Source organism: Peromyscus maniculatus, chromosome 16 (assembly GCF_049852395.1).
Source record: "Peromyscus maniculatus bairdii isolate BWxNUB_F1_BW_parent chromosome 16, HU_Pman_BW_mat_3.1, whole genome shotgun sequence".
NCBI lineage: Eukaryota > Metazoa > Chordata > Mammalia > Rodentia > Cricetidae > Peromyscus > Peromyscus maniculatus.
Genome location: NC_134867.1, coordinates 41891111 through 41918960, shown reverse-complemented (window position 1 = coordinate 41918960; position 27850 = coordinate 41891111). Strand labels below are relative to the sequence as shown.

General features: G+C 40.1%; 1 protein-coding gene across 1 annotated transcript in view; it reads right to left on the bottom strand.

Moving 5' to 3' along the window:
- Nucleotides 1-27850, bottom strand: part of Heca (hdc homolog, cell cycle regulator) — a 45014-nt gene that overhangs the window by 11307 nt on the left and 5857 nt on the right. The window contains exon 2 of the mRNA XM_076552707.1: nucleotides 1884-2924. Within this exon, the coding sequence (XP_076408822.1) occupies nucleotides 1884-2924 (1041 nt within the window). The remainder of the gene's footprint in view (nucleotides 1-1883; nucleotides 2925-27850) is intronic.

The window sequence follows — 27850 nt, the reverse complement described above, 5'->3', positions numbered from 1 at the left end:
GGCACAGTGTCACATGAACAGGAGTTCCGGTACTTTTTAAATGTAAAGAGAGGAATTTACCAAAGAAATAATGCAAAAGCAAAGTTTCTCTAAAGTGAGGATCTAAGTTTATATATTCAATAATCCAAGACAGTCCACAGTAAATGAAGAGGGAGGGGCTGAGGAACCACATCATGGTGGGATTTCAGGACACCAGAGACATTAAGAGAAAACCGAACCCTTCAGAGAGGATAAAGATGAGAGGGGGAGAATCATAAGAATATTAGACATCAAGACAGTAACTGTATAAGATAGGAGAAAGCGAAGAAACACTTTTTAAGTTTTTGAAGGAAAATATCTGTAATTTAAAGGACTACATGAGCCAGCAAGGTAACAATCAAGCATTAAGAATGAATGAAGGTATTCTCAAACTTCCCATGTCTCAACTTCTGAGGATGTCTGAGGGGGGAAAATAAAGAAAAGAAAATATGGGGTTAGGAGACAAGACTTAAAACATGGGAAATAAATAAAGGATTTTCCCTTCATGTCCAACAGGACCTCAGTGCTCGCTCCAGGCCAGAATAGAACATGGTTGAATGAAAGCCGTCAGAAGAGATGTTTACAGAAGAAGCAAAAAAAACTTCAAAAAATATGCTAAGTGTATAGAAGTGGTTTACAAATCTGCTAGGAGAGAGCAACCTTCCGAAGTTAAAACAAAAAATAAAACCACCACTCAGGCACTTGAACCTTCAGATTCTACACCAACAGTTAGCTCTCAATGTTCTCTTCAGAGAACCGTGACTCTGCAGCCACCAACAGTTAGCTCTCAATGTTCTCTTCAGAGAACCATGATTCTGCAGCCACCCTGGGCTATACAGTGAGATCTTTGCCTCCAAAAACCAAATAAAAAATCTAAGGCATGAAGAAATGAACTCTAATTTACAACAGCATCCCTGACAAGACTGTTTCTATATGGGAATATATATTTTGGGTCAACACTATTGACATGCAGCAGAATCACTAGGGACTTATCCCCAGAGGGAGATATATAGTCATCCACCCTAAACACCAGTCTAGTCAAAAGACAGTACCTAAAACTGGAGAATTAAAATAGCTATTTAAAATCCTGATGTCAAAACTCTTGAAGAATCAGTTGGCATTTCTAAGTATTCGGCTCTGGGGGTGGAGACAGCAGAGTTTTGTGGAAGAGGACAGGAGTCATTTTTATCTGACGCTGTAGCGTTCTGTTAAAGTTATAAACTGTTATACATCATGCATTTTTTTTTTCCTTTTGGAAGCTCAACAGTTTTAATTTCACCTATACTGACCAAATCCTTGCTATTCTAGTTATGGCTAAAATGTGCCCGAGTCTTTGCCATACATATAAGCTGACCACTACACTTCCCGACCAAGGTCATGCCTGGGTTTTCAAACATCCCCCATTTTCCTTCTGATGCCACCAACAGTCTTGTCTTCCACAATTGTCAAATGAATTCAGTAATACGAAGTCATGCTGTCCCTTCCTGTTTACAAGGATCAGAGCCTGTTAGGCACATTAAAGGACTCAAACTAACTATTTCACGGCAAAGAGAATAATGTAATTCCTTCTCTAAATTTTTACCCTGCTGTGAAAAGCTAAAAATCGGTGATCCTTTCTTCAAATCAGCACAGAACAAAAACATAAAATTACCCACCAGGCCAAATGTACCCAGTACAGTGACATCACAATACAAAACCCACCAGGCCATTAGGTGAAGCTGAAATACTCATGTTCCATAGCCCTTGGCTGGAACAAAAACATGTCAGTTACAATTAAATAAAAGAAAGAAATAATGCAATTCCACCGTGTTTGCTTTTGGGGTTTTAACAAGCAGAAAGCAGGCAAGGTGAATCAACACCTATACCTTGAAGGTGACAAGGAACATCGTATTCAATCTCATCGTGTCTTGAGGGGCTTAAGAACAGAGTTCCATCCACTAGTGGGAACTGTTCAAACACGGGGAGTGCCCGGTGGCACAAGGCGCAGTTTACAACATTTCTGTGGCTGGCACTGAGGGCTGCGAGAATGAACTTCCGGAGATCCTCGCCTTGGCCCACTTGGGCATCGTCTTCCATCCGAACATGGAAAGTGTTCAGCTTATGCCTGGGGATGTGAGTGAGGAGTTCAGAGAGGTCCAGTCGCCGCAGGAACTGTACAGGGGTGTCAAAGTGCCCTGCTCTGTGTACAGACAGACCAGCCGAACTGTAATCAAAGTGGGCATTTCTGAACACATGGCCCCCGGGCATGGCCTTTTTGTGAGGCTCAAGATGAATGGCGTTCTTTAAGAATTCCCCGAGGTATCTGGAGGAGCGGGGACCACTGAAGTGGGCTGGGGAGAGGATAGAGTAACCAGAGGGTGGGGACTGGCCAGGGGAGCCACAGGGGGAGCGGGCCCCGTAGGCTGCAGCATTGCCTGTCTTTTCCTGGGAGTTCTGCCTGTCCATGGAGTGCCGCCGGGGAAGGTCATGGTTCAGGCCTTTCTGGGGCTTGTTCAGGGGCCTGCATTTTTTGGTCTCCTCCCCAGCCTCCCCTGGAGGCCTCGCTGTGTTCTTTTCTGACCCAGACTTCTTCTTTTTTTCATCTTGCATCCGCTTTACCTGGTACCAGTCTGTGTCCTTTTTTAAGTGGCCCTGCCCACAGCGGCAGGAACAGAAGCGGAAAGCCAGGTCGTAGCCCTTCTTGGTCCACATGTTCTGGCGGCACTGCTTCTCGTTCCAGCTGCGGGCCCTGCCGATGCAGTTGAACTGCACCAGGATGCTGCTCTCCCACTCATAGAAGCACTGCAGGTGCATCCAGGTGCTGCAGGGGCAGTGCTCGTTGTTACACACCACCTTCTGGTAATCATCCTTCTCCAGGTCCACCGGCCTCCCGAAGCTGCAGATCAGGGGCGTGGCACACGGAGCTTCTAAAGAAGAATAGAGCAGGGTCAGTACACAGGCTCTGAGGACCCCGGGGGGCACCAACCCATCCCCATCGGCTCACTCATGCCAGTCAGACCACCACTGGAACAAACGCCAGGCAGCTTTAGAAACATTCACCATTTTCTTCTAATATGATGCTGTCCCAAAGGAATTGACTTTCCATCATTAATTATCTGCTAAAAAGCATACTGTTAAGTTCCAAGCCACCTAAATCCTTCCTAGTCCAATTGTGTTTCAGGCCTTATGACAGTGTAGTATAAGGTTTCTCAAGATGTGGGTGTAACAACAGGCACTTCCAGAATTCCTTTACAAACGAGTCACTGCAGGGCAAGTAGGAATTACTATGAAGCCATAAAGCAACCAGTTGTGGTGGCATCTTCAAATGCTCTATCAGGGGTTTTAGATTGCCCTGAACAGCAAATATCACCGAGAAAATAGACCAGCCTATCTCCACTTTTCTTCTAGAGTCATCAGACACTAATGGCAGGATGTCTGATCAAACAGAACTCCACTGTCCAGTTGTGGAAGAAAACAACCCTTAAAGTATACAGACAGAAAGCAACAGAGAGGCATTTCTGCAGTCTTACATATGTTACCCATGCAGGGTCCAAACAGCTAACAGGTGCCTAGAAAGGAAGAAAACATACTAACAAAGCAGGCCCATTTCTTAAGAGGTAAATGTGTGCATATATTTATATTCTATAGATAGGTTATCATTTTTAGTGAGAAATAATGCTTAGAGAGTTCACAGTACCTAGCATATAAAGCTTACTAATGGTGTTCTTATCATTAATGGAATCCTAACTATACAGCTTATAGGATTTTTGTTTGTTAAAGAAGCTTTGTAAGATAATAGCTGAAGGTCTAAACAAGAGATAGTAAAAATGTGTATTCAAAGAGGGAAATTAAGAGCCTGGCAGGGCAGGAACAGAGTAGATGCAGTTTTGGCCATGCCAAGGAAGAAGACATGACGCCACAGGCCCAAACTAGCAGCTGCCAATTATGTGGGCAGGGGCTAAGTGTGACTACCCGCCCAGAAAAGACCAGCACATCAAACAACAAACCAGCAGGCTAGCCCAACTGGTCTCTGCACTTCTGCAATTTTCAACGTAATTCATGAACTCCCCTTAAATGCCAGTCTGCATTTCCATGCTGTTCCTCTTTGGCCTCCTGCCAGGACTAGTGCTCAGCATTTCTCTCTTCACTTCCCTAAGTAAAACTAAAAGCAAAATTTGCTATTCCTTAACAAGGGCACTAGCAGCATTTGGACAATTCTTTGTGGAGCATGACTGTAACACTGGCATTACAGGAAGTTAGCATTACTGGATCCTGAGCATTTGACCTGTATAACCCCACCCACCTCAACTTCCTATGATTTGGGGGTGGGCTACTGGGACTGGACCCCAGGCCTTGGCCCATGCTAGGAAAGTGCTCTACTAGTGTGCTGCACCCCCAGGTCTACCCAACTGGGAACCATTGGGTTTCATCAAAAAGGTTCCAAGTACTACACAGAGGCATTTAAAATACATCTGCTATAAATGAGATGCTAAGGAAGCACTCAGAGACTTAAAAGTTCTTTTAGATTCCATACCTACGGTGGTGGCACTGTGAAACTTGGGACAGGGAGGAAAGGAGTGCACTGATCAGAAAACATGAAAGCCTGAACTCAGGGAGCAATGCCAGGTATCTGTCAGTGCAGGAGACACAGAAGAGCAACAATCTGACTGACTTCCCTGTCTGGGACCTGATGATGAGCAGAAAGTACTTGTTTGATGGAGAAAAGAAGAATATGACCAGAGCTCAAGAGAGTTCAAACATAGAGTACGGATGGAATCACACATTCAGAGATGCAAGTTAAATTCCTAGGACCCAAGAGATATGCAAAGAGAATATGAGACAAGAACATAAACAAGGGGTTGGGAAGAAAGTGTGAGCAGTAGGCACTAACACCAAGGACGGTATAAGGATGGTACATTTACAAAATGGAAAATCCCATTTTACACAAGAGAGCAGGTCATTGTATTAATTCTGCCACCAGAATGCCTGCATACCGGTAGCATTTCTAGCAGTGGTTCTCAATGTTCCTAACGCTGTGACCCTTTAATACAGTTCCTCCTGTTGTGGTGACCCCAACCATAAAAACCATTTTCGTTGCTACTTCATAACTGTGATTTTGCTGTTATGAATCATAATGTAATATCTGTGTTTTCTGATGGTCTTAGGTTGACCCCTGTGAAAGGGTTGTTTGACCCCCAAAGGAGTCACAACCCACAGGTTGAGAACATGTGATTTACAAGCTAGGAACCCTTGAACAAGTTACTTCTTGTCAGTTTCTTCTGTGAAAAATGCAGATAAAAACAATACTTGGTTGTTAATGATGAAAAATACATGCATCTACACATGGTGCTTAAAATAGTTAGGGCGTGACATCTACAAAACCTTAGTTCCTCCTGCCTACTGCTTCGAGGCCTACCTCCAGACACCAACTGCACCACCTAGCCCAGGGCATTTACAATCAGAGGCTGAATAAATTGCATAAAAGACACTGGCATGTAAACTCACACGTGACAAAAGCATAAGGAAGAGCTGTAACCCTATATGGAAAAAGACCCAAATATACTAAAGCACACTGAAAAAAACCCTAAGAATGGTTCCTACTGGGTAACTATAGTCACCTGGATTGTGTCCTTTAAAATGTTAGTCAATTAAACAAAATTCAGTTGCTTTAATCTTCAATTCTTCATGTCTCTGAAATGGAATAATAATAACCAAGATATATGAACTCAGAATTAATTAAGTGTGAAAGATCTCTTCATTCACAATATTCAGAATGGTGCCTTAAAAAAAAGACAAAGATGGACTAGTAAGAGGAAATTATATTTGCATCATTTCCAAAAGCAGCAGATAGATATATTCAAATCTGAATATCAAGCACCTCCTATATAACAGAGCTCTGAAGCTGGAAGAGTCATCAAACTGTACTAAGAGCTCAGTACAGAGAGATGGAAGTCCCTAGTTCCGCCCACACATCCCTGTCCCTCTAACACCATCACTCATCACAGCCAGTCTCCCTGCTTTCTATTTCCAAGTTTCTACGTTGAAAGGCCCTGCTATAGTGTGGACATAGTTGGCTTCTCCTCATGTATACATGTGTTGGAGGTTTGGTCCTCACTACAGCAACATTAGAGGACATGTTATCTTTAAGAGGTGGGGCCTCATGGGAACTGAGCTCTTGGAAGGAAACTCTGGTCTCTGGAGCAATAGTATGGTCACTGGGTTGCTCTCTTTCTTGACTTTTTGTCTTCAGTTAGTGAGGAATACCTCTGAAATGTAATTACAGTAACCTGACTGATGACCTGTTCCTGTACTATTTCCATCACTACCATACACCATAATGTGATACAGTCATAAGGACCCTGCACAGAACTAGGCCCATGCAGGTACCATGTCCTGGAACTCACAAACCTATTAATTAAATAAACAAAATCTTCATGAGCAGCCTGCCGCAGGTACTTCACTATGGCAATGAAAAGCTGACTAATGTAAGTCAGCACTCCACCCTGTCAGTCCTGCATGTTTACACATCAGCCACTGTGATGTGGCCTTGTAGCTAGGCCACAAAAACAAAAACAAAGTCAAGAGCCTGCTTACGTTGAGTAATAAAGGCAGCAGCTACCTCACTCCATGACACACCTCCAACCCCAGAGTGAGGACGGGAGGAAGGCAGGAGATGAAGCAATCGGGGATAGAAACAGAAAAGGGGAGAGCACATCAGGAACAGCCCAGGGACAGAACTCTGTGGTGCCCTCACCTCTCATGCTGGATAAGCAACAGAGAAGAAAGATGGAGGGCAGGTGCTAATGCTGCTGCTCACCTACCCTGGGCATTTACCATCTGCGAAGATTAAAAGCACCTGCCCATTCACCTCAGATGTATGTAGACTTTCTACACTGTAAAGTTCCATTAGATTGTTTTCTATTACTTCTACCTTAGTTAGTGGCTAACTCCCCAACTAAATGCAAACTGCCCCATCGTATTTCCTACATTTCTGTTTTGGATTTACCATACAGTAAGTGCTCAGAAATTAAGTGGGTGATGTCACACTATTCTCCATTTCCTAACCAAGACTTCTAGGAAAAGATTCTGTGACTCTAAGAAAACAGCACCAATAGCATTCTAAATCATATCTATAATAAATCAGTTATATATAAAATCCTTAACTCTTTTGTTGTCGAGACAGGGTCTCACTACATAGCCCTGGCTATCTTGGAACTTACTATATAGACCAAGGCAGGCCTCAAACTCATGAGATAAGCCTGGTTCTAATAGTGCTGAGATTACAGGCGTGTACCACTTAAAATCCTTACTTAAGAATAGCAGTCCCACAAAGACATACATGGGATGAACTAACCAGACACAGCTAAAGACCTTTAATACAGAAGAGTAACCCTACATTCAGTAAGAGCGTGTGTCAGAACCATCTCTTGGGACATAAATCATAACAACCTAACAAGTGAAACTGAAAGTGTTCTTTTATACAGTCAGCAATGTTTAAAAAAAAATGTGTGTCTACAGAGCTAAGGAAACAGCTCAGCTAGTCAAGTGCTTGCTGTCACCCACGAGTGCATGAGTTTGAATCCCCAGAACCATAAAAGCCAGGTGCAGTGATCCTCATCTGTTAACCCCAGTTCTGCAGGGAGGAGGTAGACAGGCAGATCCTTAGAGCTTGCTGGCCAGCCACTGTAGCCAATCAGTGAGCTCCATGCTTAGTAGGACACTATCTTAAAAAATAAAGTGGAGCCCAATAAAGACTCCCAAGGTCAACTTCTGGCTTTCCACATGTATACAGATGTATACACACAAATCTGTATACACACATACTACACACACACACAGCACACATCACATATACTACCCCCCATACACATACTCAAAACACATATATAACTTTCCAGGGTCTGTTTTCATAGGTTTATCATCAAGTATTCAGGACCCAGTTTCTATTTCTCCATGCTCAAGAGAAAATATGCAAAGGTCAGGTCATTCTGGGCAAAACCCTGACGAGTTTCAAGTCTCTACAATAGTAACAGGGCTAAGGTCACTTGTCCATCTGTCTTCTCTGCCCCAAACTCCTCGTCCTATACACTGCTCTACTTCAGGCCTACTAAATAACCTTTTAAAGGGTCTGATGAACGGTCAAAATGCAGAGAACAGCTGACTATGTGATGCCCACGCCCAGTTAATAAAACATCTACAACACAAGTCCTACATCTAAGTGGGAATACTATGAGAAGAGGAGAGGAGCCAATGGACCAGGATGTCTCTTCTGCAAGACAGTGTCTTCTATTCTTACAAGGAAGCTGCATCCATGAAATCTCAACAATATGGTCAACTAAACAAAACCTGCAAAACGACAGCACTAGCTGACATGCCAATATGGGTGGCGGAAATATCACAAGGCCCCACCCTTAAATGCAGGGCTGCAGGCAATCACTGACTGCTAAGAGCAAGAGATTAGTCTTGTCCAGGCACAAGCCTCCTGACAGATTTATCTAATCCCAAATGGTCAACCCTAAATACACATATATAAGAGCAACACTAAATGAACTCAGCAGTGTGTGTGTGTATGCACAGATGTGTGTGTGTGTGTGTGTGTGTGTGTGTGTGTGTGTGTGTGTGTAACAATAATTAAAGAGGTAGAAGAATTTGAGAGAGTAAGAGGGCATACAGGAGGAGTTGGAGGGAAGAGAGACCAGAGTAGAAATAGTATTCATGTATGAAATTTTCAAAAAATAAAAACAAATTTAAATTTAAAACAATAAAGAGTAGTCATTTACTGCTCACCTATAAACCCCATCCAACAAAACCTTAAAGCTCCCATTCACACTAACCGTGACACAAATAAGGTAGTACTGCTTTCAGTTCTCTCCAGCACTCTTAAGACAATTTCAAGAATCCTAAGCAGACAGAGAGCTAGGTGGGGCTGGGCCAGAAAGATCATCTGAAATTCTAAAGGTTTTCTAGACCTTTCAAGTCTACAGTGGAGACAAGGTCTTATGTAACCTTATATACCTGTGACCCTATGTAATAAATGTTCTGTTGATGGAAGGAACCCACCAAGCAAATGCAGTGCTCAGGAGCAGCTGAGGGACTGGCGAACTGTTGTGGAATTCATTTCCATCAATGGCTTTAGTGGGTACAACCCCTAGGGCGTGGCTTTCTGTCTGCACACCACTCTGCTCCCTCCGCTCTAAAGGGGTCACATTTGCAGACAGAAAGCCACGCCCTAGGGTTTGTACTCCCAAAGCCATTGGCAGAAACGAAGTCCCACAACAGTGAACAGAGACAGAAAGGAGGGAACAGGCATGTATATCCAGCCCTTTTTTTATCACCTCACCTCCTCAAACAACTATGAGTCCAGCCTTCTGTACTCAGGACACCAAATATGAATTTCAGGATTTCTGAACAACTCCATGTCAAAGTAGTATGTCTCACAGCATGAAATTCTTGATAACTGTTTTCATTTTCTAGCTTCATATGTGGGAGTCAACCTGTGTAGCTATGACACTAAACTCTCAATTTATTAGTTTTCAGGCCTTGAACAAGACAATTAACTGCCCCCATGCCACTGTTTTCTTACGTGTAAAATGGTAGAAATAACAGTGCCTACCTCAAAGGGTCACTATGAGTAATAAAACTTATTGAAGTAGTTCAAATAGAGCTTAACACATTCATTTAACTATAAGCCATTATTGCTAAAAAGCTAATTTTGCAACACTTGAGATGTTAAAAAAAAAAAAAATCAAGAAACTGAGTTTGTAACACCACTACACAAAGGTGACCAACCTTTCCACACAGGCAGCCTGCCTAGACACAAGGGGGGGGGGAAGGGGGGGGAGTGTAGCATGTACTTCAAGCAGTGTACATTAACCCTTCTCATCCTTTACACTACACACAAGTACACGCCCTCCTCTTTCTCACCTGGTTCCTCTTAGCTTTCTCTTAACCTCAAATCCCTTCCACAAACTCCTAGACCAAAGAAGCTCCTGACTCCAGCCTCTGCCATCTCTCTCTGCAGTGAGTCTCGAAGTACCACATTAAATGCTCCCGGTCAAAATGCTACCATTATCTTGCCTGCACTACTTTCAACATAGTGACTTCTCACATTTGTTTTAAGCTATAAAATGGTGGTAGTGTATTTTTTTCCCTACAACAAACAAAGCAGCATGGCATACTCCAAACATTTCACTAATTGACTTGTTTTAACACGTTAAAGATATTCTCAATGTCAGAAAAATAAGTACTTTGTTATACCTTTTTTCCAACCTAAGCCCTTTTATTCCAAACTTGGGTGACAGGGATTCATAAAGCACAAAGCTAAATTTTATTCATGAAGCTGGTCCTAAAGACCTGTCCCAACAAAAAAAAATCATCTTTAGTCTGGGATCAAGCATGGGGAAAACATGCTCACAACACATAAATATGTAATCACTGTGTTGCATCAGGATATAGGTGTCTTTAATTTTGTCAGCTTTAGTTCTACTACTTCTCAGTTTATCTCATAAATTAACAGTATGACAGGTCATAATATCTTTCATCCCATCTCTTCCAAAGTTACTAACTTTCACAATGATTTAAACACTAATATCAATTCACACAAATACTTTGAAGGGTATAGAATTTTAAATTATAACAGTGAACATCAAAATACACAATATTTCCCAGATCTTTGAAGATATTCTATTAAGGTTAAGCATTCACATAATAACAATGCCAAAAGTTAGTAGTCCTGAGATAAAAAGGCAGGACCATTGAGTAACAACGTATTTTTATAACTCAATGACTTGCCAGCTTTAGAAATATGAAATGTGTTTGGAGAAATTTGGAGTAATGTGTTTGCTAAAATTCTGCACATAATGTAAAGCTTTTATTAATATTATTTGCCAGGCGGTGGTGGCGCACACCTTTAATCCCAGCACTCAGGAGGCAGAGCCAGGCGGATCTCTGTGAGTTCGAGGCCAGCCTGGGCTACCAAGTGAATTCCAGGAAAGGTGCAAAGCTACACAGAGAAACCCTGTCTCGAAAAACCATATATATATATATATATATATATATATATATATATATATATATATATAATTTATGTCATTATTTGAGATTTGTATAGTTAGATTTATATAACAGGCTCTTACTGTCCTAGACAATAAATTTGCAGTACTTTTCCCCTTGCTCAGATTTGGAGCTTAGGACATTAGAAAACGACACGGTGCTCGAGCATCTAAAGGCTCTATTAGCACTCCTCTGCAGGAAAAGCAGGGTCAGATCTCTAAACTAGGTGTTTATGTGCAAGGGCATTCGTGTAGATGTGGATTATCTACAGAGAGCTTTTTGGACAATTCAATGTTGTAGCTCATTTTTTCAGACTTCATGCCATTTTTTAGCACTGCACTACAATTTTAAAGCCTTTTTGTTAAAAAAAAAACAGGCTTGGTTTTGATGATCTTTGTCAATATTCTCTTTAGTCAGTAACAAAGAGTCAAAATTTGGCCTAAATCAAATGCCTTTATTTTATAGATTCCCACCTACCATGTAAGTTATAGTTTAGCACCTCAAAGCGTACTTCTTCTCCCTTGATGAGTCCCCAAATGGTGTCTAAACGACAAAACCTATAGGAAGGTCCCTGTCCTCCCCCAACTCTGGAATTCCTATGGCTGAAGATGCAAAGAGGTTTACCTCTTCCCTAAGCTGTCCAACAGATAAAGCATGATTGTCTGATTATCTGGCAATGTGAGCAGTAAAGACCAGCTAGCTTTCTGACAGAAAATACAACCAATATTCACTACTATTCAGTATGTTCTAGAAGCTCAACTGAGAAGCAATTAAGTCATATTTCATAGATATGATAATCACAGTAACTAAAACAAGGACATACGAAAAAAAGGATAATATATTTTCCAAATGCTTGTCTTAGTTAAGGTTTCTATTGCTGTGATTTAAAAACACCAGGACCAAAAGCAACTTCAGGAACAAAAGGTTTACTTCAGCTTACAACTTTCAGTTCACACTGTATCACTGAGGGAAGTCAAGACAAGAATTCAAGGCAGGAACTGAAGCTGAGACCACAAACACTGCTTACTGGCTTGCTCATTCAAGGCTTGCTTGGCCTGCTTTCTTATACAACTGAGAACCACCCACAGTGAGCTAAGCCCTCCCATATCAATCACTAATCAAAAAACTGTCCTGCAGGCTTGCCTACAAGCCAAACTGTTGGAGGCGTTTTCTCAACTTGGCTTGTGTCAAGTTGACAAAAACTTAACAGAAGAGTGCTTTAAAATTCAAACTCTAAACTTCACATAGGAGATACTTCAGAGAGCTCTAAGGAAGTTTTCTCAACAAGTCTGTCATAGATAAATGCATAAGGATCCTTCCCATTTCTCCAATAGGCAGTCTGCCCTACAGTGTGTCATCTTAAATCAGTCCTGGATTTTTCTTATGGGATATGGACACTGGAGACATCATGGTGTAGGACTCCTATGTAAAAAGAAAAAAAAAAGAAAAGAAAAGAAAAAAAAAAAAAACAGACCTCTCAAGCCAAATGACTAAGAGCTAGTTACTGGGTCACACTGTTTCATCCCTTAGATAAAGTGCTTTTAATAATGGGAGCACACAAAATAAATGTAGTTTATTTACAAAAAAGATATTGTCCTAACACTGTTCACTGTTTTACAATGTCTTATAGTTAAGTGACTGGTTTTTGTTTTTTAATCTAATAAAGACTAGAGCATACCACCACTACCTATGTTTGCCTCCTCCCCTTGTACTAAAAATACGAAAGCTAAATTTGTGACCTAGCTCTACTAATGGCTTAGGAAAAGCACTATCTTGCCTAGTAAGTATGTCCCTATTACTAGTGCGCTCTCTAATTATTTACCTTATACCATGTTATTCTTTTGAAGACCAGTTTAAATTAATTGTGGAAAAGGAGTGTATAACTAAAACAAAAGTCTCTTCACTACCTGCTTTCATAACTTCCAATTCAGTTTATCCAAATATGAATTAAAGCCTGTATTTGATAGGTACCAAAGTTCTAGCTCTCCTTTTTCCAAGTCAGCCAGAGAAGGGTGCTACCTGGTTGGCCTCATTGCAAATTCAGTGAGTACCCTTTCCTCTACAGTAACACATGACTTCAAGCCCTGCCAGTCTGGTAGATTTACTTTTATCTTTTTTTTGTATTGAAGTGAAATAGTATGGAAGACAGAAAGATAAACACAAATGAGCATTTGGCAATATTGATAATACACTGTGTGCTAATATGACAACATCAGTGCTTGCCACTCTCCCCTTCTCATTTCTTTGTCTTCTTTTCTCCTTCCCCTTTCCCTTCCTTTTCTTACTTCTTTGCTGGGGAAGCCTAGGGCATGGCATGGCTACTCTCTACAGCTGAACTCTACCTCCACCTGCTTTTTGGGGAGAAGGGGAGGGCAGTTTGAGAGAGTATCTCACTACGTAGCACAGGCTGTCCTTGAACTCCAAATCCTTGAGCCTCCTGCCTTAGCCTCCCAAGAACTGAGATTATAAGTGTTGTGCCACCATGCTTGACCTCTACTTTAGTGTAGTTAGACTGGTTGGTTGGTTGGTTTTGGTCAGATGTAGTAAATTGGTTCATCTCAGGGTCGAATACTTCAACATGTACTCTATTTTTGATCTGGAATCCAAGGGCCCCTGTGTTAAAGGCTTGACGCTCAGCCTGGTTAACAGGATGTAATAAACTTTGAGAAGTGGGGGCCAAATGGAAGACTTTCAGGTCACTGAGAGTGTGGCCTAGTGGGGATTTGTGGGATACCAGATGTTTCCTCTTTCTCACTTTCTAGCCATTATACGAGTGGTTCGGGTCTACCACGTTTTGATGATGTACAGTTGCAGAACAACAGGGCCAATTTCTACAACTACAATTTCTAAAATCATATGCCAAAATAAATAGTGTTTGTTTGTTTGTTTGTTTGTTTTTGAAATAGGGTCTCTCTATGTAGCCTGAAACTGCAACTCACTATGCAGACCAGGCTGGCCTCGACTTCAGAGATCTATCTGCCTCTGTCTTCTAAGTGATGGGGTAAAATCATGTGCTACCACACCCAGCAACCTCTTCTTCTTATAAATAGATTATCTTAAGAATTTGTTACAGTGACAAAACATGATTACCACACTGTAGAAGAAAAGAAAATACATGGCATCTCTGAAAATACTCTAATTCCTATCAGCTGCTAAAGATGTAGGCCAATTCAAGAACTGTCTTAAATAACTGTTACATATATCCAGTGTGGAGTTTGTTATAGGGGTTGAACATGGTAAAAGTAATAGTAGATCATATTTTCCCTTTTTTGTTTGCCTTGGATTTTTTTAACTTGGATGCTTAATATTAGGTAGCAACTCAAATGTTGATTTCCTTCTCTTCCAAGATTTGTTATTGCTACTTATTATTACTATACAGATTAGATAATATTCTTGAGGTAATTTTGGTGAAGTTTTTTGTCTTATGCAGTCACTTAAGTCTCTCTGTTCAGTTAATTTAGTGAGTACCTGCACAGACTTTCTTAAGTAACTTGAATTAAGTATAATACCCTTTGAAGGAAGGTTGTGTACATATGTTGAAGCATACCTTCAAAAGGCATGGCAACTTAAAATTCTCTTTTAACCTTTACTTTCTGATCCTGTGGAACCTGGAGGTTAGCCACAGACAGAAATGGGGCCTTACTTTAAAGGTTTTCAAGGCATGCATACTTCCCTGCCCATAGGCTGGTTTTCAAGAATTTTAAGATTACATTTGAGATTGTAAGACCCCATAAAGACACTTCACTGCCCAAATTTTCTTTTTAAGTTACATGGACTAATTTTTATCAGCCCCAACTATTATTATTGTCACCTCTGGCAGCTGCAGTAATAAATAACTGCTGGCAAGTGTCTTCAACAGACATCTCAAGAACAAGGCTTTTCACTAATAGGTGAACTGAACGGTCAAGGGGACATGCCCTCCCAGAGAGCGTCTAGACCAGTGATTCTCAACCTGTGGGTCACAACCCCTCTGAGAGCAGCATGTCAGATATCCTGTATCTGCTATTTACATTATGACTTCTAACAATAGCAAAATTACAGTTATGAAGTAGCAATGAAATAGGTTTATGGCTGGGGGGTCACCACAACATGAGGAACTATATTTAAGGGTCGCAGCATTAGGAAGGTTAAGAACCATTGCTCTAGACAGATTAAACAGTGACAATTTAGGAGGCTAGGATTTTTAGAGAAATTCCAAACCTATCTCAACTTCTATGATTACCAAGCTACAAGTTTTGAAAGCTACCTTGACATGGAGGTTAAAAAAAAGGGGGGGGGGGACGGGGGACGGGAATAAGACAAGCTAAAACACATTTCTCTGATCCACCTACTTCTATTGAAAAAGCATTCTTAGAATTACTGAAAGCCTTTGGTTAATTTCCAGAGTGAAAACTTGATCTTGACAATTTTGCTATTATTCTCCTTGCAAGTTAACCTCAGTTAGGACAGAGGCTTGCTTCATGAAAGGATTCCACTCCATGCTAGACTGTTGTCTGGCTGGATCTTGTGTAAGCAACCACAGTTGCTCTGAGTTCATGAGCGCATGAGTCCTGTCATGTCCAGAAGACACTGTTTTGCTTCAGTCCTCTATGACCTCTGGCTCTTACAATCTTTCTACCCCCTCTTCTAGGGTAGTCTCTGAGCTTTGGGTAAGACATACGATACGGATGTCCCATTTGTGGTTGAGTCCCCCACAATCCCTTATTCTCTGCACTTCCACCAGTTCTAAGTTTCTGTATTAATCACCATCCATTATTTTTAAATAGTTATCAAATTACTATCATTTAGATTCTGCTTAAATACATGAAAATGGCAATGCTTACATTAAACTGGCAACTGTCCTCTCATCTATTCAAACCTTTCAAAAACTGGGTATGACAACTTAAAATGCACAAAAAGAGAGATACACAGCGAAAATTCAATTACTGTTTTGATATCAGCATTCTGAAATTGGGCTATAATCATGTCACACACACATTTAGAAATCTGAGCAGCTCAGACTAAAACCACAAGTCCTTAGATTATACGCAAAGAACTCTATAACTGGACTGCTGCCTACATTTTCCATTTGCCAGCTCACCACCAGGTAATAAGCAAAGCCTCTGCGCTTGGCCCTCCTGTGACTGACTCACGGCAGCACCCAGAGGAACACAGACAACTGCACACAGGCGCTCAGTGACGCCCACCAATGCACATGCACACCTCAACCTACTGGGTATTTAAGGATTCTTTCTTTATTAACTGGTAAGCTTTTTAAAAGTGAAAACTTAATAAGATTTAAATTTTTTCAAATAAGTCTGAGTAATTTTTCTCCACTTAAAATTATAACACTCAATTTTACACATAAAGGCAAACTAGTACTTAAAAAATATTTTGTTAACTTGTTTCAATTAGTTCAGGGGCTACAAATAAGACAATTTAAACTATCTGTCTTAGCCTCTGGTTGAGTTTAACCTCTCATGCTATTTTAATATGAGGGACTGCTACAAAGTAGGCAGCAAAATGAATATATAAAATTATGTTCTGACAACCATGTTTTTTGCTTAGATTTATACAAGGTTATTACTCAAACAACCAACTCTATACAAATAAACATGGAAGCTTCACATACCAAATAAACAGAAACAAGAAACCCAAGGCTAAGCACCTCTTCAACTGTATTTAACATCACAGACTTTTAATGTTATCTCAGCATATTCACTCTATTCTCCATAAAGGCCTACTCTTTTCTTAAATTCAATTAAAACCTAAAAGCCAACCTAGCTTCAAATTCAAACTAAGTACAGAAAGGTATTTTACCCATTTTTAAATTCCCATTTGGGCTCCAACATGCTGACATCAGTAAGAAAGATACATCAATAATCTCCCTAAGATGGAAAATTTCCTATTTTCATTTTCTAACATAAGCCATATCAAGACCCAAATGGACACAGACCCAAAATATGGCTGTTTTAGTGTATCAGAATGGAGAAAACGATCCATGCCTTTTTCTGAATGTTTCTCTAAAAATAACACAGTTTCACAGAATAAAAATAAGGCGAGCCCTTCATGCAGTCTACAAACGATTCCTTAACACAGCGAGGATACTTTTGTCATATACTCAAGGGTATTCAGCTTCTTGGTGGCCTTCCTTCTTCCAACCCCATATATCAACATGTAGATTAATAAAGAGCTGGGCTGGGGATGTGGCTCAGTGGTAAAATACTTGCCTGGCATACTCATGGCCCTGGTTTGAATCCTTAGTCCCACTTAAAATAAAAAGCACAGAGATAGTGATAATAATATTGAATAACCAGATAGACTATGGTACATAAAGTTCTGTAACTAAGAACAGTCTATTCCAAATGTTCAGTGCTCATACTTAACACCCAAACTCATTTAACTTCTAAGCTAAACTACATTAAAGAACTGTTTAAACCCAATGACTCTAACCTTTCAATTTATATAAACAAAAAAAAACGACAAGGAGGTAAATCTACTCTAGCTAATAGAGCTGCTAAGTTCAAGACAAGGGGGGAAAAATCACAAACAAAGGCTCACTTGTCATTCAATAGAGAGGAAAAACAATTTTCCTTGAAAAGAAAATTAAGAAACACCATTCTGTTGGTATGGAGAATATCAAATTAGACACTAGGAGAAAAGCACTGGGCACTGAGACCAAGTTAAGCGACTTGAAGGTGTATCCTGTTGGGTTAACACACCAACTCTAAAGATGCTTTGAGTTTAAACCAATACAATCTTATCACAACATAGTTAATTCCTTTCCTCTACACTACACCCATATCTTAAAATAAACAATTTTATTTATTTACTTATTTTGCTGAGCTGAAAGCTCCAAAATACCATACTTTCTACTCCTATTTTCCCTTCAAAATAATCTGGTAAGAACGTTCTAGCTATGAGCCTAACAGTCATTCTCTTAGGATACAGGGAGGACAAGCCTTTGCCTAGAGCCAAACTGAACAGAACAGTTCTCAAATGCACTATCAGCAGCCAACAAGTCCTCGGAGTCTGTTACAACAAGGAATGGCTTGTAGAGGAGAGGTCATGTCTCAATCTTATACCCATGTACGGGAATGTGAAACCACCCAAGAATCAGTCCTGACGATGTCTCCTTGGCCTAGCAGTTTACCACACATAGACACTCAATGCAGTCTGCTACAATACAAACCTTTAAGAGGAGTCCATAAAATGTTCTAAACATATAGACTCTCACTGATTATTTAAGATAGGGAGGCCACAATAACTAAACATTCAATTTCTAACTTCTGTGCAACAGATATAGTTTCGTATTATGGGCATTCTCCAACATTCAAATTTACTCATTTCAAAACTGAAGGGGAAAAAAAGAAGTATCATTTATAAACTAATTAACAAAAAATCTAGAAATTAAATTGTACCATAAAGCCTTTTGCAGAAATTCTAGAAAGATTCTCTCAAGTAACCTGGTTTTGCCTGAGACCAACAGGAAGGTTCTCTAGGGAAATCTATACAGTAAGAGCTCTCATATCCAAATGTGTAGAGAAACAAAAGTCCCCTCCCCCTACGAAAGCAACACATGAATTTTGGAAGATTAGCATTCACTGTGAACTCCTTGGAGGAAGGCCAAGGTCTGTCCTGGATACTTCCAACAAATCAGAGTATGCATTCATCACTAGCTGGAAAGCAGCCACCCTCCTTCACAAACTGAGAAGGAAAAACCCATCTAGAAAGCACTAAACCCCCAGAGCATGGCACAACAAATAGCTTTTTCAAACAGCTTTATGATTTGCAGAGGGCTCATCACAAGCAATATCATTTTACCCTCACTTTCTCTATATAAAATTCAGGTTTAGGGCCAGTGAGATGGCTCAGTGGGTAAAGGTGATTGCCACCCAATGATGCAAGCCTGACGGACCTGAGTTTGATCCCAGAAATCCATACAAAGGTGCAAAGGGAGAACCCGCTCCAGTCGTCCTTTGACCTATGTGTACTGTAGAACAATGCATAACACACTACACATCAGAAACAATACTCTCTCTCTCTCTCTCTCTCTCTCTCTCTCTCTCTCTCTCTCTCTCTCGTTCACACACACACACACACACACACACAGAGAGAGAGAGAGAGAGAGAGAGAGAGAGAGAGAGAGAGATGCACTACTTTTAAAAAGTAGGTTGGAAAGGTTCAGTAATCTTGCAAAATGGCAACACCAATGTACAACTCTAACCTGTACTCTCAATCTCACACTCGTTAGAATATGCAGTGAGATTTAAGAAGGTGTGGGGGTGCCTAGACCAGCATCATGCACAGTGCACGAATAAACTCTTGATTCAACTGAGCACATGTTCTTATTTTATTAACACACACATGCCATTTCAGTTCAAGTGCCTGAATGAGAAAAACAAAACCTTTCTTCTGACTGTGAATTTAAGTTTGTGATTATAACCAAGAATAGGCAATTTGGCCTTAAGAGGCCTCAGTTTGCAACCTGGCTCATGAGAAGAGGGAATTGGAGCCTTATCTACAGCTGCAACATGCTATTTAGATGGCATAAAACTGCAGAGAATCTGAGGGTCAGGTGTTGAGCACTGAGCTCAGCTGTCTACTAGACTGTGGTGGCCAGGGATGAAGAGGGTCACAAAGGAGGGCAGTAGGAACTGTAGTCAGATCAGTAGAGTCGGCAAACACAAAGTACTCAGAAGTCCATAAACTTAAGCATTACTGTGCAACCAGTATCCAAAGGTTTCAAGTGTCATTAACTTTATGCTATGCACAAATTTTCAAAATTCCCCCTGCTTTTCCAGACGCTGTCTCTATGTAGATAGTATATAATCATACACAACATTTCTAGCTAGTATAGACCAACTTAAAACAAAGACAACCAGTAAAATAGAACAAACAGATGCAAAATAAAATCCTGAATATACAAAGACTATGAAAATCAATAAAACACAAAAACTTGTAAGACAAAACAAACAAACAAACCCAACCCACTAACAGGAAAATAGAAATAACCAATATACAGACAATATGTTCACTCACTGACAATCCCACAAATGCAAATGAGATGTGATTTTTTTCATTTATGTGACTTTCAAAGATAAAAATGGTGTTCAAATTTTACCATAGAATTTTCCAATCTATGAACACAGAACTGTTTTCCATTTACTTGTCTTCTTTATCTTTTTTTGTAGCAATATTTTGTGATTTTCAGGCTTAAACTTTTCTTCTCCTTGGTTAAACTTATTTCTAAATATTGAAATCCTTTTATGGTGTTATAAATGAATTTTTTCTTAATTTCCTTCTTAATTTGTTCATAGTTAGTGTGTAAAAATCCTAGTATTCTATGTGTTGATCTTATATTCTGGAACTTCGCCAAATTCATTTACTAATTTTAATTTTTGGTGTCTAGTCATTAGGATTTTTCAATATATAAGGTCATGTTATCAATGTCCAAGGATCATTTTCCCTTCCTTTCCAATATGGATGACTGTTCTTTTTCAAAGTGGCTGGAATTCTATGTCAATGTTGAAAAGTGGTGAAATTAAAAACAAAAAAAATTGGTGTTCAAAATTCATGCCAGACAATATGAATAAATAAATATTCCACAGGCTAGTGTATAGTTCAGTGGTGTATGGTGACCTTGCAAGTATGAGGAGGCACTGGGTTCAATCCCAAGCAAGGGAGGAGCGAGAGGAGAGCAGAGAAAGGGGAGAAAAGACAAGAAATTCTATTCTCTCGACCCGAAGCTTGCCCTTACTGGGCCTTATTGCCACTTTACCATAAACACTGCAGGGTGAGGACACATAGATGGAGCTTTTTAAAAACCCTTTGGAAGAAGAGTTTTGAGTCGCCCCATGTGTTAGATATGCATATTTCTTCTTCAAGCACTGAAGGACACTTCTACCTCTCAATGCCAAGCTGTCTCCGTGACTTCTGGTATCACTGCTCTAGACTCACCATATTCGTTCATTAACAACCGCTGTCAACTATCCCAGGCCTAGTATCTCAGATGACAGGCCACATCTGCTCCCCCCCCCAAAAAACAGCTAGAACTTAATTCTGTACATTGCCCAGTTTCCATTTCTGCCCAGTGTCAGCCATAACAAGTAGTAAGTTTTGTTATAATCGAATTTTATGAGATATCACATCAAAATGATCTTCACACTCAGAAATGCTCACTAAGTAATGTCAAATGGAGAGCTTGTGAGTCCATCTCAACACCAGAAAGGCCCTCCTGATATGTTCTTATAACCTGGAGGAATATGATCTAACCAAACCTATACTTATCTCTAGGGAAAAACATACATTAAAGTATGACCACCTTACTTTACAATAGTAATCTGATGTCCCATTAATTTTAGCCAGAATGCATCCTCTTGATTAGTTTTATACAATATTATACCTTAAGGCATTCTGCACCTAGTAAATTGTCAATGAAATGGAAGAAATAGAAATTCTGAATTATGACATGTGGGTTATCTTTTACTATCTGTAATTGCTCTTTGCCGGGAGGGAGGGTGATATAATTTCAGTGCCAATATATTTTGAAAGTCCAGCATATGCCATTACAGTAAAAAAAATTTCTTTACAAAAGTACTTTGAGTTGAAAGCTTTCAGTTTTGGAAATCTCTTATCTGCCTAAAAGCAGAGCAATCCCCCTTTTCCCACCAGAAGAACTCAATTACCAACAATCTCCTTAATGAGGCTGATTCTTCCTACCAGAAGTGAGTCTCTACACCACACAAGAGACACCATCACAAGGCTTTGATATCTTCCATGTATCTGAAGAGCCCATTTATCATTCCACAAAAATAATAAATGGCTTTCCCCAAAAGGGCCCCTTCCCCACTTACTCCTTACCATTAAATTGTTAGTAAGCCTCAAATTCTATCCACGACTTTGTCTACACATTTCTGTGACAATCTAATTGGCAGTCCCTCAAGGCCTGAACCTAAGAAGGTAGAGGAAATGTTTATCCTCCCTGACAATTTCACCAGGAACTCACTTTATTGACTAGAGTTGAGAACCATGCTAAATTATCCAATGCAGTCTAAGCAATTATATGATTAACATTCACACTTCCTCACCAAGTCATCTTGTTAAAGCTTCTTCTTAACACAGTTTTCTTAGACTATTCGAGTTTCATCTTCCTAAGTATAAGAGTACAAATAATCAGCTTCCCCTTTCCACATCTGATGAATTACAATGTAATTGATAAGTATTAGGAACACTACTCACTTTTTACAGTTTAAAAGCTCTCAAGAGCCGGGCGGTGGTGGCGCACGCCTTTAATCCCAGCACTCGGGAGGCAGAGCCAGGTGGATCTCTGTGAGTTCGAGGCCAGCCTGGACTACCAAGTGAGTCCCAGGAAAGGCGCAAAGCTACACAGAGAAACCCTGTCTCGAAAAACCAAAAAAAAAAAAAAAAGCTCTCAAGAACAAACAAGCTAAAGCACACAGTGACACGATAGAGCAAGTTGCTGTCTACTAAACACTGAGAAATGGGGGCTTCTGAAACAAAGTTAAAATACATACACACACACACACAAACACACACACACAACCACTCTTTACAGAACGTCACTGCCTCTCACCGGAATTTACTACTTTAGAACTAATAAGATGATAATAAAAATACTAATAAGATGATAATAAAAATAAAATGACAAATTATTCCAACTATACACAAGGATAGCCACCTTCTATGAAGGTGAGAAAAAAAAATACGCTAAAAGGACAAGCCCCTCCTCTGGGGTACGAGGTCCTAGGCTTCCGCCCTTGGCACTTAATTTTGGCATTAACCTCAACCAGCTAACCTTTCACGGGTCAGAGAACACAAGGATGTCACATGCCTACTGCCATTCTGGAAAATCACAAAGAGCCATGGCATATTTGACTTCCAAATCCCAACTTAACTGTATCCAAAAAAAAAAAAAAATTATCTTGTCAAACTACACAACTACTTGACAAGCTTATCAATGACTTTTGCAGCTGTCCCTGGTTAAAATCTTTGTTAGACGGTGGGTAGTTCACTGGCTACCAAACAACCAAGTTGACTATTCAGCCCCATCCTATTACAGCGACAGCAACTAAAACGCAGGCCCTTTCTCACTTCCTCCAACTTGAAACATCTTTAAGAATATGGATTCTGGTGCTCCCAAGAGTATACTTCCAGTCTCAGAACACAGTAAATGTCTAGTAGATGGGTGAATGAATAAAACAAGGAACATACTAATGGAATGACCTCTAGCTATTGCCTAAATAGATCAGCCTTCATCAACTCCACATCTCCTTTCTCCTCCCCATCTTCACCTCCAGTCCCTGTAGTTAAAGCAGTACTATACTACACATGCTCCTGCTCATTTCACAGCTGCTGCTGTAGTACAATGCAATAACTTATTGTGTTTATTTTTGTACAAGGAAGATATAACTGTTTCACACCTTGTTTTTTTTCCCTCAGTCATCTGATCTGTTTCCAGTTAAACTGGAGAGAAATGATGGCAGAAGGAAAGACTATTTATAGTCAAAGCATTGCCTAAATAAAAACCCATATAATGTCAAAGTCATCTTCAACGTTTACATTAGAATGGTGCAATTTCAACATCTATGCTTGCATCTTCATTATCACCAGTTACTAATTCACTATTGCCATTAATGCATAATTTGTCGATTCCTACAAGCTACCAAATCCCCAACCTCTCCTAAGCACAACAGCACCTGTTCTAAGCACTGAATCCAAACAGCACTCTCCTGTTGTTGAGACCTTTAGGGGTATGAGAAATTCTCCAGCATGCTTGTAAAACTAAGAACCAGGGACTAGAAAGGCCATGGAGAAAAGGCACCATGCAGAGCAATATCAAACGGGCACAACTCTTCTACGGCACAATCTGTGTATTAAAATTCATTTAAAAATAGACTTACTTTTTTTAAAGGCAGGGTCTCACTTTATAGCCTAGGCTTGCCTTCAACCCAGAGATCTACCTGTCTCTGCTTTCTGAGTACTGGGATGTTCCAACATACCTGGAACATATCAAGTCCATAGGTAAACCAGAGCTTAGTTTAAAAACCTAGGTCTTGCCGGGCAGTGGTGGCACACGCCTTTGATCCCAGCATAGGGAGGCAGAGCCAGGTGGATCTCTGTGAGTTCAAGGCCAGCCCTGGTCTACAGAGCAAGATCCAGGACAGGCACCAAAACTACACAGAGAAATACTGTCTCAAAAACAAACAAACAAACAAACAAAACCACAACCTAGATCTCCCAAGAAACTTCTGTTGAAATTTAACTGCCAATGCACCAGCATTAAGAAGCCGGCTAGTGCTCAGGAGGTGATTAACAATATAGATGGGATTAATAACCCTAGAAAAATGACAAAGTATGCCCTTTCTATCTTTTCTGCCCTTTGAGAATGCTTTGATTAAAAATAAATAAATAAATAATCTATAGAGCAAGCCCTGACCAGGAAGTGTCCAAGGGACTCTCCAAACATTACAAACTATTGCTATTGCCATTGGTTGCTCCTAGAAGTGGAGGATAAGTTCCTATTACTGGAGACATCTTGTATTTCTGACACAGGACCCAGAGGCTCCTGGGCTGGAACTGACCTGAATGCTTCTTCCCTGAGAACTAGTACCAGGAGTCACCATGAAAGCTTCCAAAGGAGCGAACAACAAGCAGTCTGCCCAGCTATGACACCTATGAATGACAACAACCAATATGGCGTGATGACCCTTAAAGGTCAGTAGTGCCACTCATCCCTTGGCAACAACCAATAGTATAGATGAAATTCTAAATGGTCTTAGTAAATAAGAAACCCAGAGCCAAAGATGGAGTTAAAGCCTAAGAGATTAGAGTGCTAGTGAAGCCCAAGACTACCTTTAGCTTACCAGTCGCTGCCGTCTCTCTCCCTGAGAGAGAGACCTTCTCCTGCGTGACCTGTCTTTTTATTGCCTTTCTGTTCTACCTTCTCATTGGCTCTAAACCCAATCACATGACTTCCTTGTCACTGCCTGTCTATACAGACCTCCAGGTCTCTATGGTTGGTACTGGGGTTAAAAGTTTGGGTCACCACTTAGTTGTGTCCTTGACTACACAGAGACTCTGCCTGCCATGTGATCGGATTAAGGGTGTGTGCCACCACCGCTAGACTTCTGCTAAATGGCTTGCTTTTAGCTCTGATTCCCAGGCAACTTTATTTATTAACATACAAATAAAATCACATTTCAGCACAAATAAAATATCACCATACAACAGGTCTCTAATTGGACTTAAGACTTGTTCAGCAAGAGTGAAATCATGCTTGGTACCAGAAGCCTAGCCAACTAACTACTCGGGGCTAGTGAAGTCATAGACCTTGGAGAAGAACCTACAGCCATCACTTTACTCAACCAACATCTCTAACCACATTCTAAATATTTGTCCTTATAACCACAGGTAAGTGTAATGTTCACCCCTCATCAAGGAAACTCCTCTTTGTAATGATGAAGACCAATACAGAAAATCACAGCCAACCAAGATGCAGTTGTGGAGCCCAGTCCCAAAGGATAGATCAACAAAACAAGTCCCACATCTAGGCTCAGGGATCCTTGCAGAAGAGGGGGCGGAAAGACTCTAAGAGCCAGGGGATCAGAAAGTTTGCTGGGAGATTGTGTCTCCTAGTAATGTCGGAAACTACACCCATACAATTTCACCAACATGAACTGAACAAGGGCAACAACAAGAGATAGGCCAAAGTGGACGGGGAAGGGTGAGGGTTGATCATAAGGCCTCAGCCCTGCATAAAGAACCAAGGAGTGCTCAAAGTGGGAGGAAGTAGTCTTTCCCAGGGAAGAGTACACCAACTGGTTACCCAATTCCAAATGGTCAGCCGTGAAAATATACAGACTAACAATATACTGTCTGAGAAGGTTATACTAGGAATATATAAGTATATACATATACACATGCAACAACAATTAATGAAAAAGAAGCCATGAATTTGAAAGAGAGTAAGGAAGGGTGTATGGGAGGGTTTGGAGCAAGGAAAGGAACAGGGAAATGATCTAATTATAGTATAATCCCCACATAAGAAATTAGAAAAGAAAGGCAAGGCAACGGGTTAGTGCTTCTAACTCAAATAAGGCCACTATACAACTGCCATCACTGACTCCTATTTGCTGACTCTGGTGAATTATAAAAAGTACCCTCAGCAAGCCTTTGCTCAAAGCAAACTAAAAATCACCGACAACATGGCCTTGCAATGAAGTTACTAGAGCTTTAGTTTTAGCCAGGCAAAGTTAAGAGATGAAGAACTCCCTTTGACCAGAGAGAAAAACGATATATATGCATATCTATATAAAATTTATTTCTATTATACCCTATTTATTATATATTATAGTTACTTTTATTTTTGTTATTTATTATTTCCATATATTATATTGTTAGAACTTAGACACTACACATTGGCCAATATCATAAGATAGACTTGTTAATAAATGAGCATTTTTACTAAGCTCCAAGTGAAATAGAACCTGATGGCTGTACTACTACTTTGAAGAATAACACACAATTATGCAGCACAAAGTTAATATGGTAATTATAGCCTGGGTAAATTTGGCTTTCAGAATAAAATTAGGAACAGTAAAGAAACTATATACACAAAAGCTCGTTTTGCTTATAGGTGCACATAAGGGTTACTGTGCTGAAGGTAAATTTTAATAATTTTCCTTGGGAGAACTAAAGAAGAAAACAGAATAGTAGCTGACCAATTGTGTTGTGTACTTAATGACCTTCATTAACTACGCATTAACAGTTCTTAATCCGATAATAGATTTTCTAATGAATTAAGTATTTCATGCAATCACAAACATATTTTGCTTCACAACTGAATAAAACAAAAGAACTGTGGGGCTGAAGAGATGGCTCAGCAGCTGGGAGTGCCAGCTGCCCTTGCAGAGGTCCCAGATTTGATTCCCAGCACCCATGTGGCAGCTCACAACTGTCCTGAACTCCAGGTCCAGGGGACCCGATGGCTTCTTGTGGCTTCTGCAGGCACCAGGCATGCAAGTGGTATACAAACACACATGCAAACAAAACACACACACATATATATGTGTGTGTGTGTGTGTGTGTGTGTGTGTGTGTGTGTGTGTGTGTATACATATATATTATATACATATTATATAAAATAAAATTTAAATTAAAAATAATGAAAGAATTATGATCAAATCTTGGGGAGAGGATTACAGCTAAACAAAGACTTATTTTTAAATGAATTTATAAACCTGAGTCTTTTATTATTGTGTTATTCTTCTTCATGTGTTTAATTTCTGCATTAATCTTCTTAGTTCTTCTAATTTTAGTGTTATTTTTTATAATTCAAATATGGGATTAAAATGTTTTTTGAAAGATCTTTAAGAGAAAACTTAAATAGCTCTTCCTAGGGGAAAAAGTCTATATGAAAAAAAAAATTAAGCTTGAAAGGTATGTCAAAATACTAACATTAGTGATTTCTCAGTGGTGGGATTATATGTTTGACTAGAAATGTGAAAAGATTTGGAATATCACAACTATTTTCTTTCTTAAAATTTTTTAGATTTATGTATCTTTGGTTTATGTATATGGGTATTTTGCTGGCATCTTTCTTTGTCTGTGTACCACATGTATACAGTGCCCACAGAGACCAGAAGAGGGTGTCAGATGCTCTAGAACTGGAGTTACAGACAGTTGTGGGCCATCATCTGGGTGCTGAAACCAAAGACAGATCCTCTGCAAGAACAACTTCACTACTAAGCTATCTCTCCGGCTCTCCTTTCTTTCTTCCTCCCCTTCCCTCCCCCAGGTG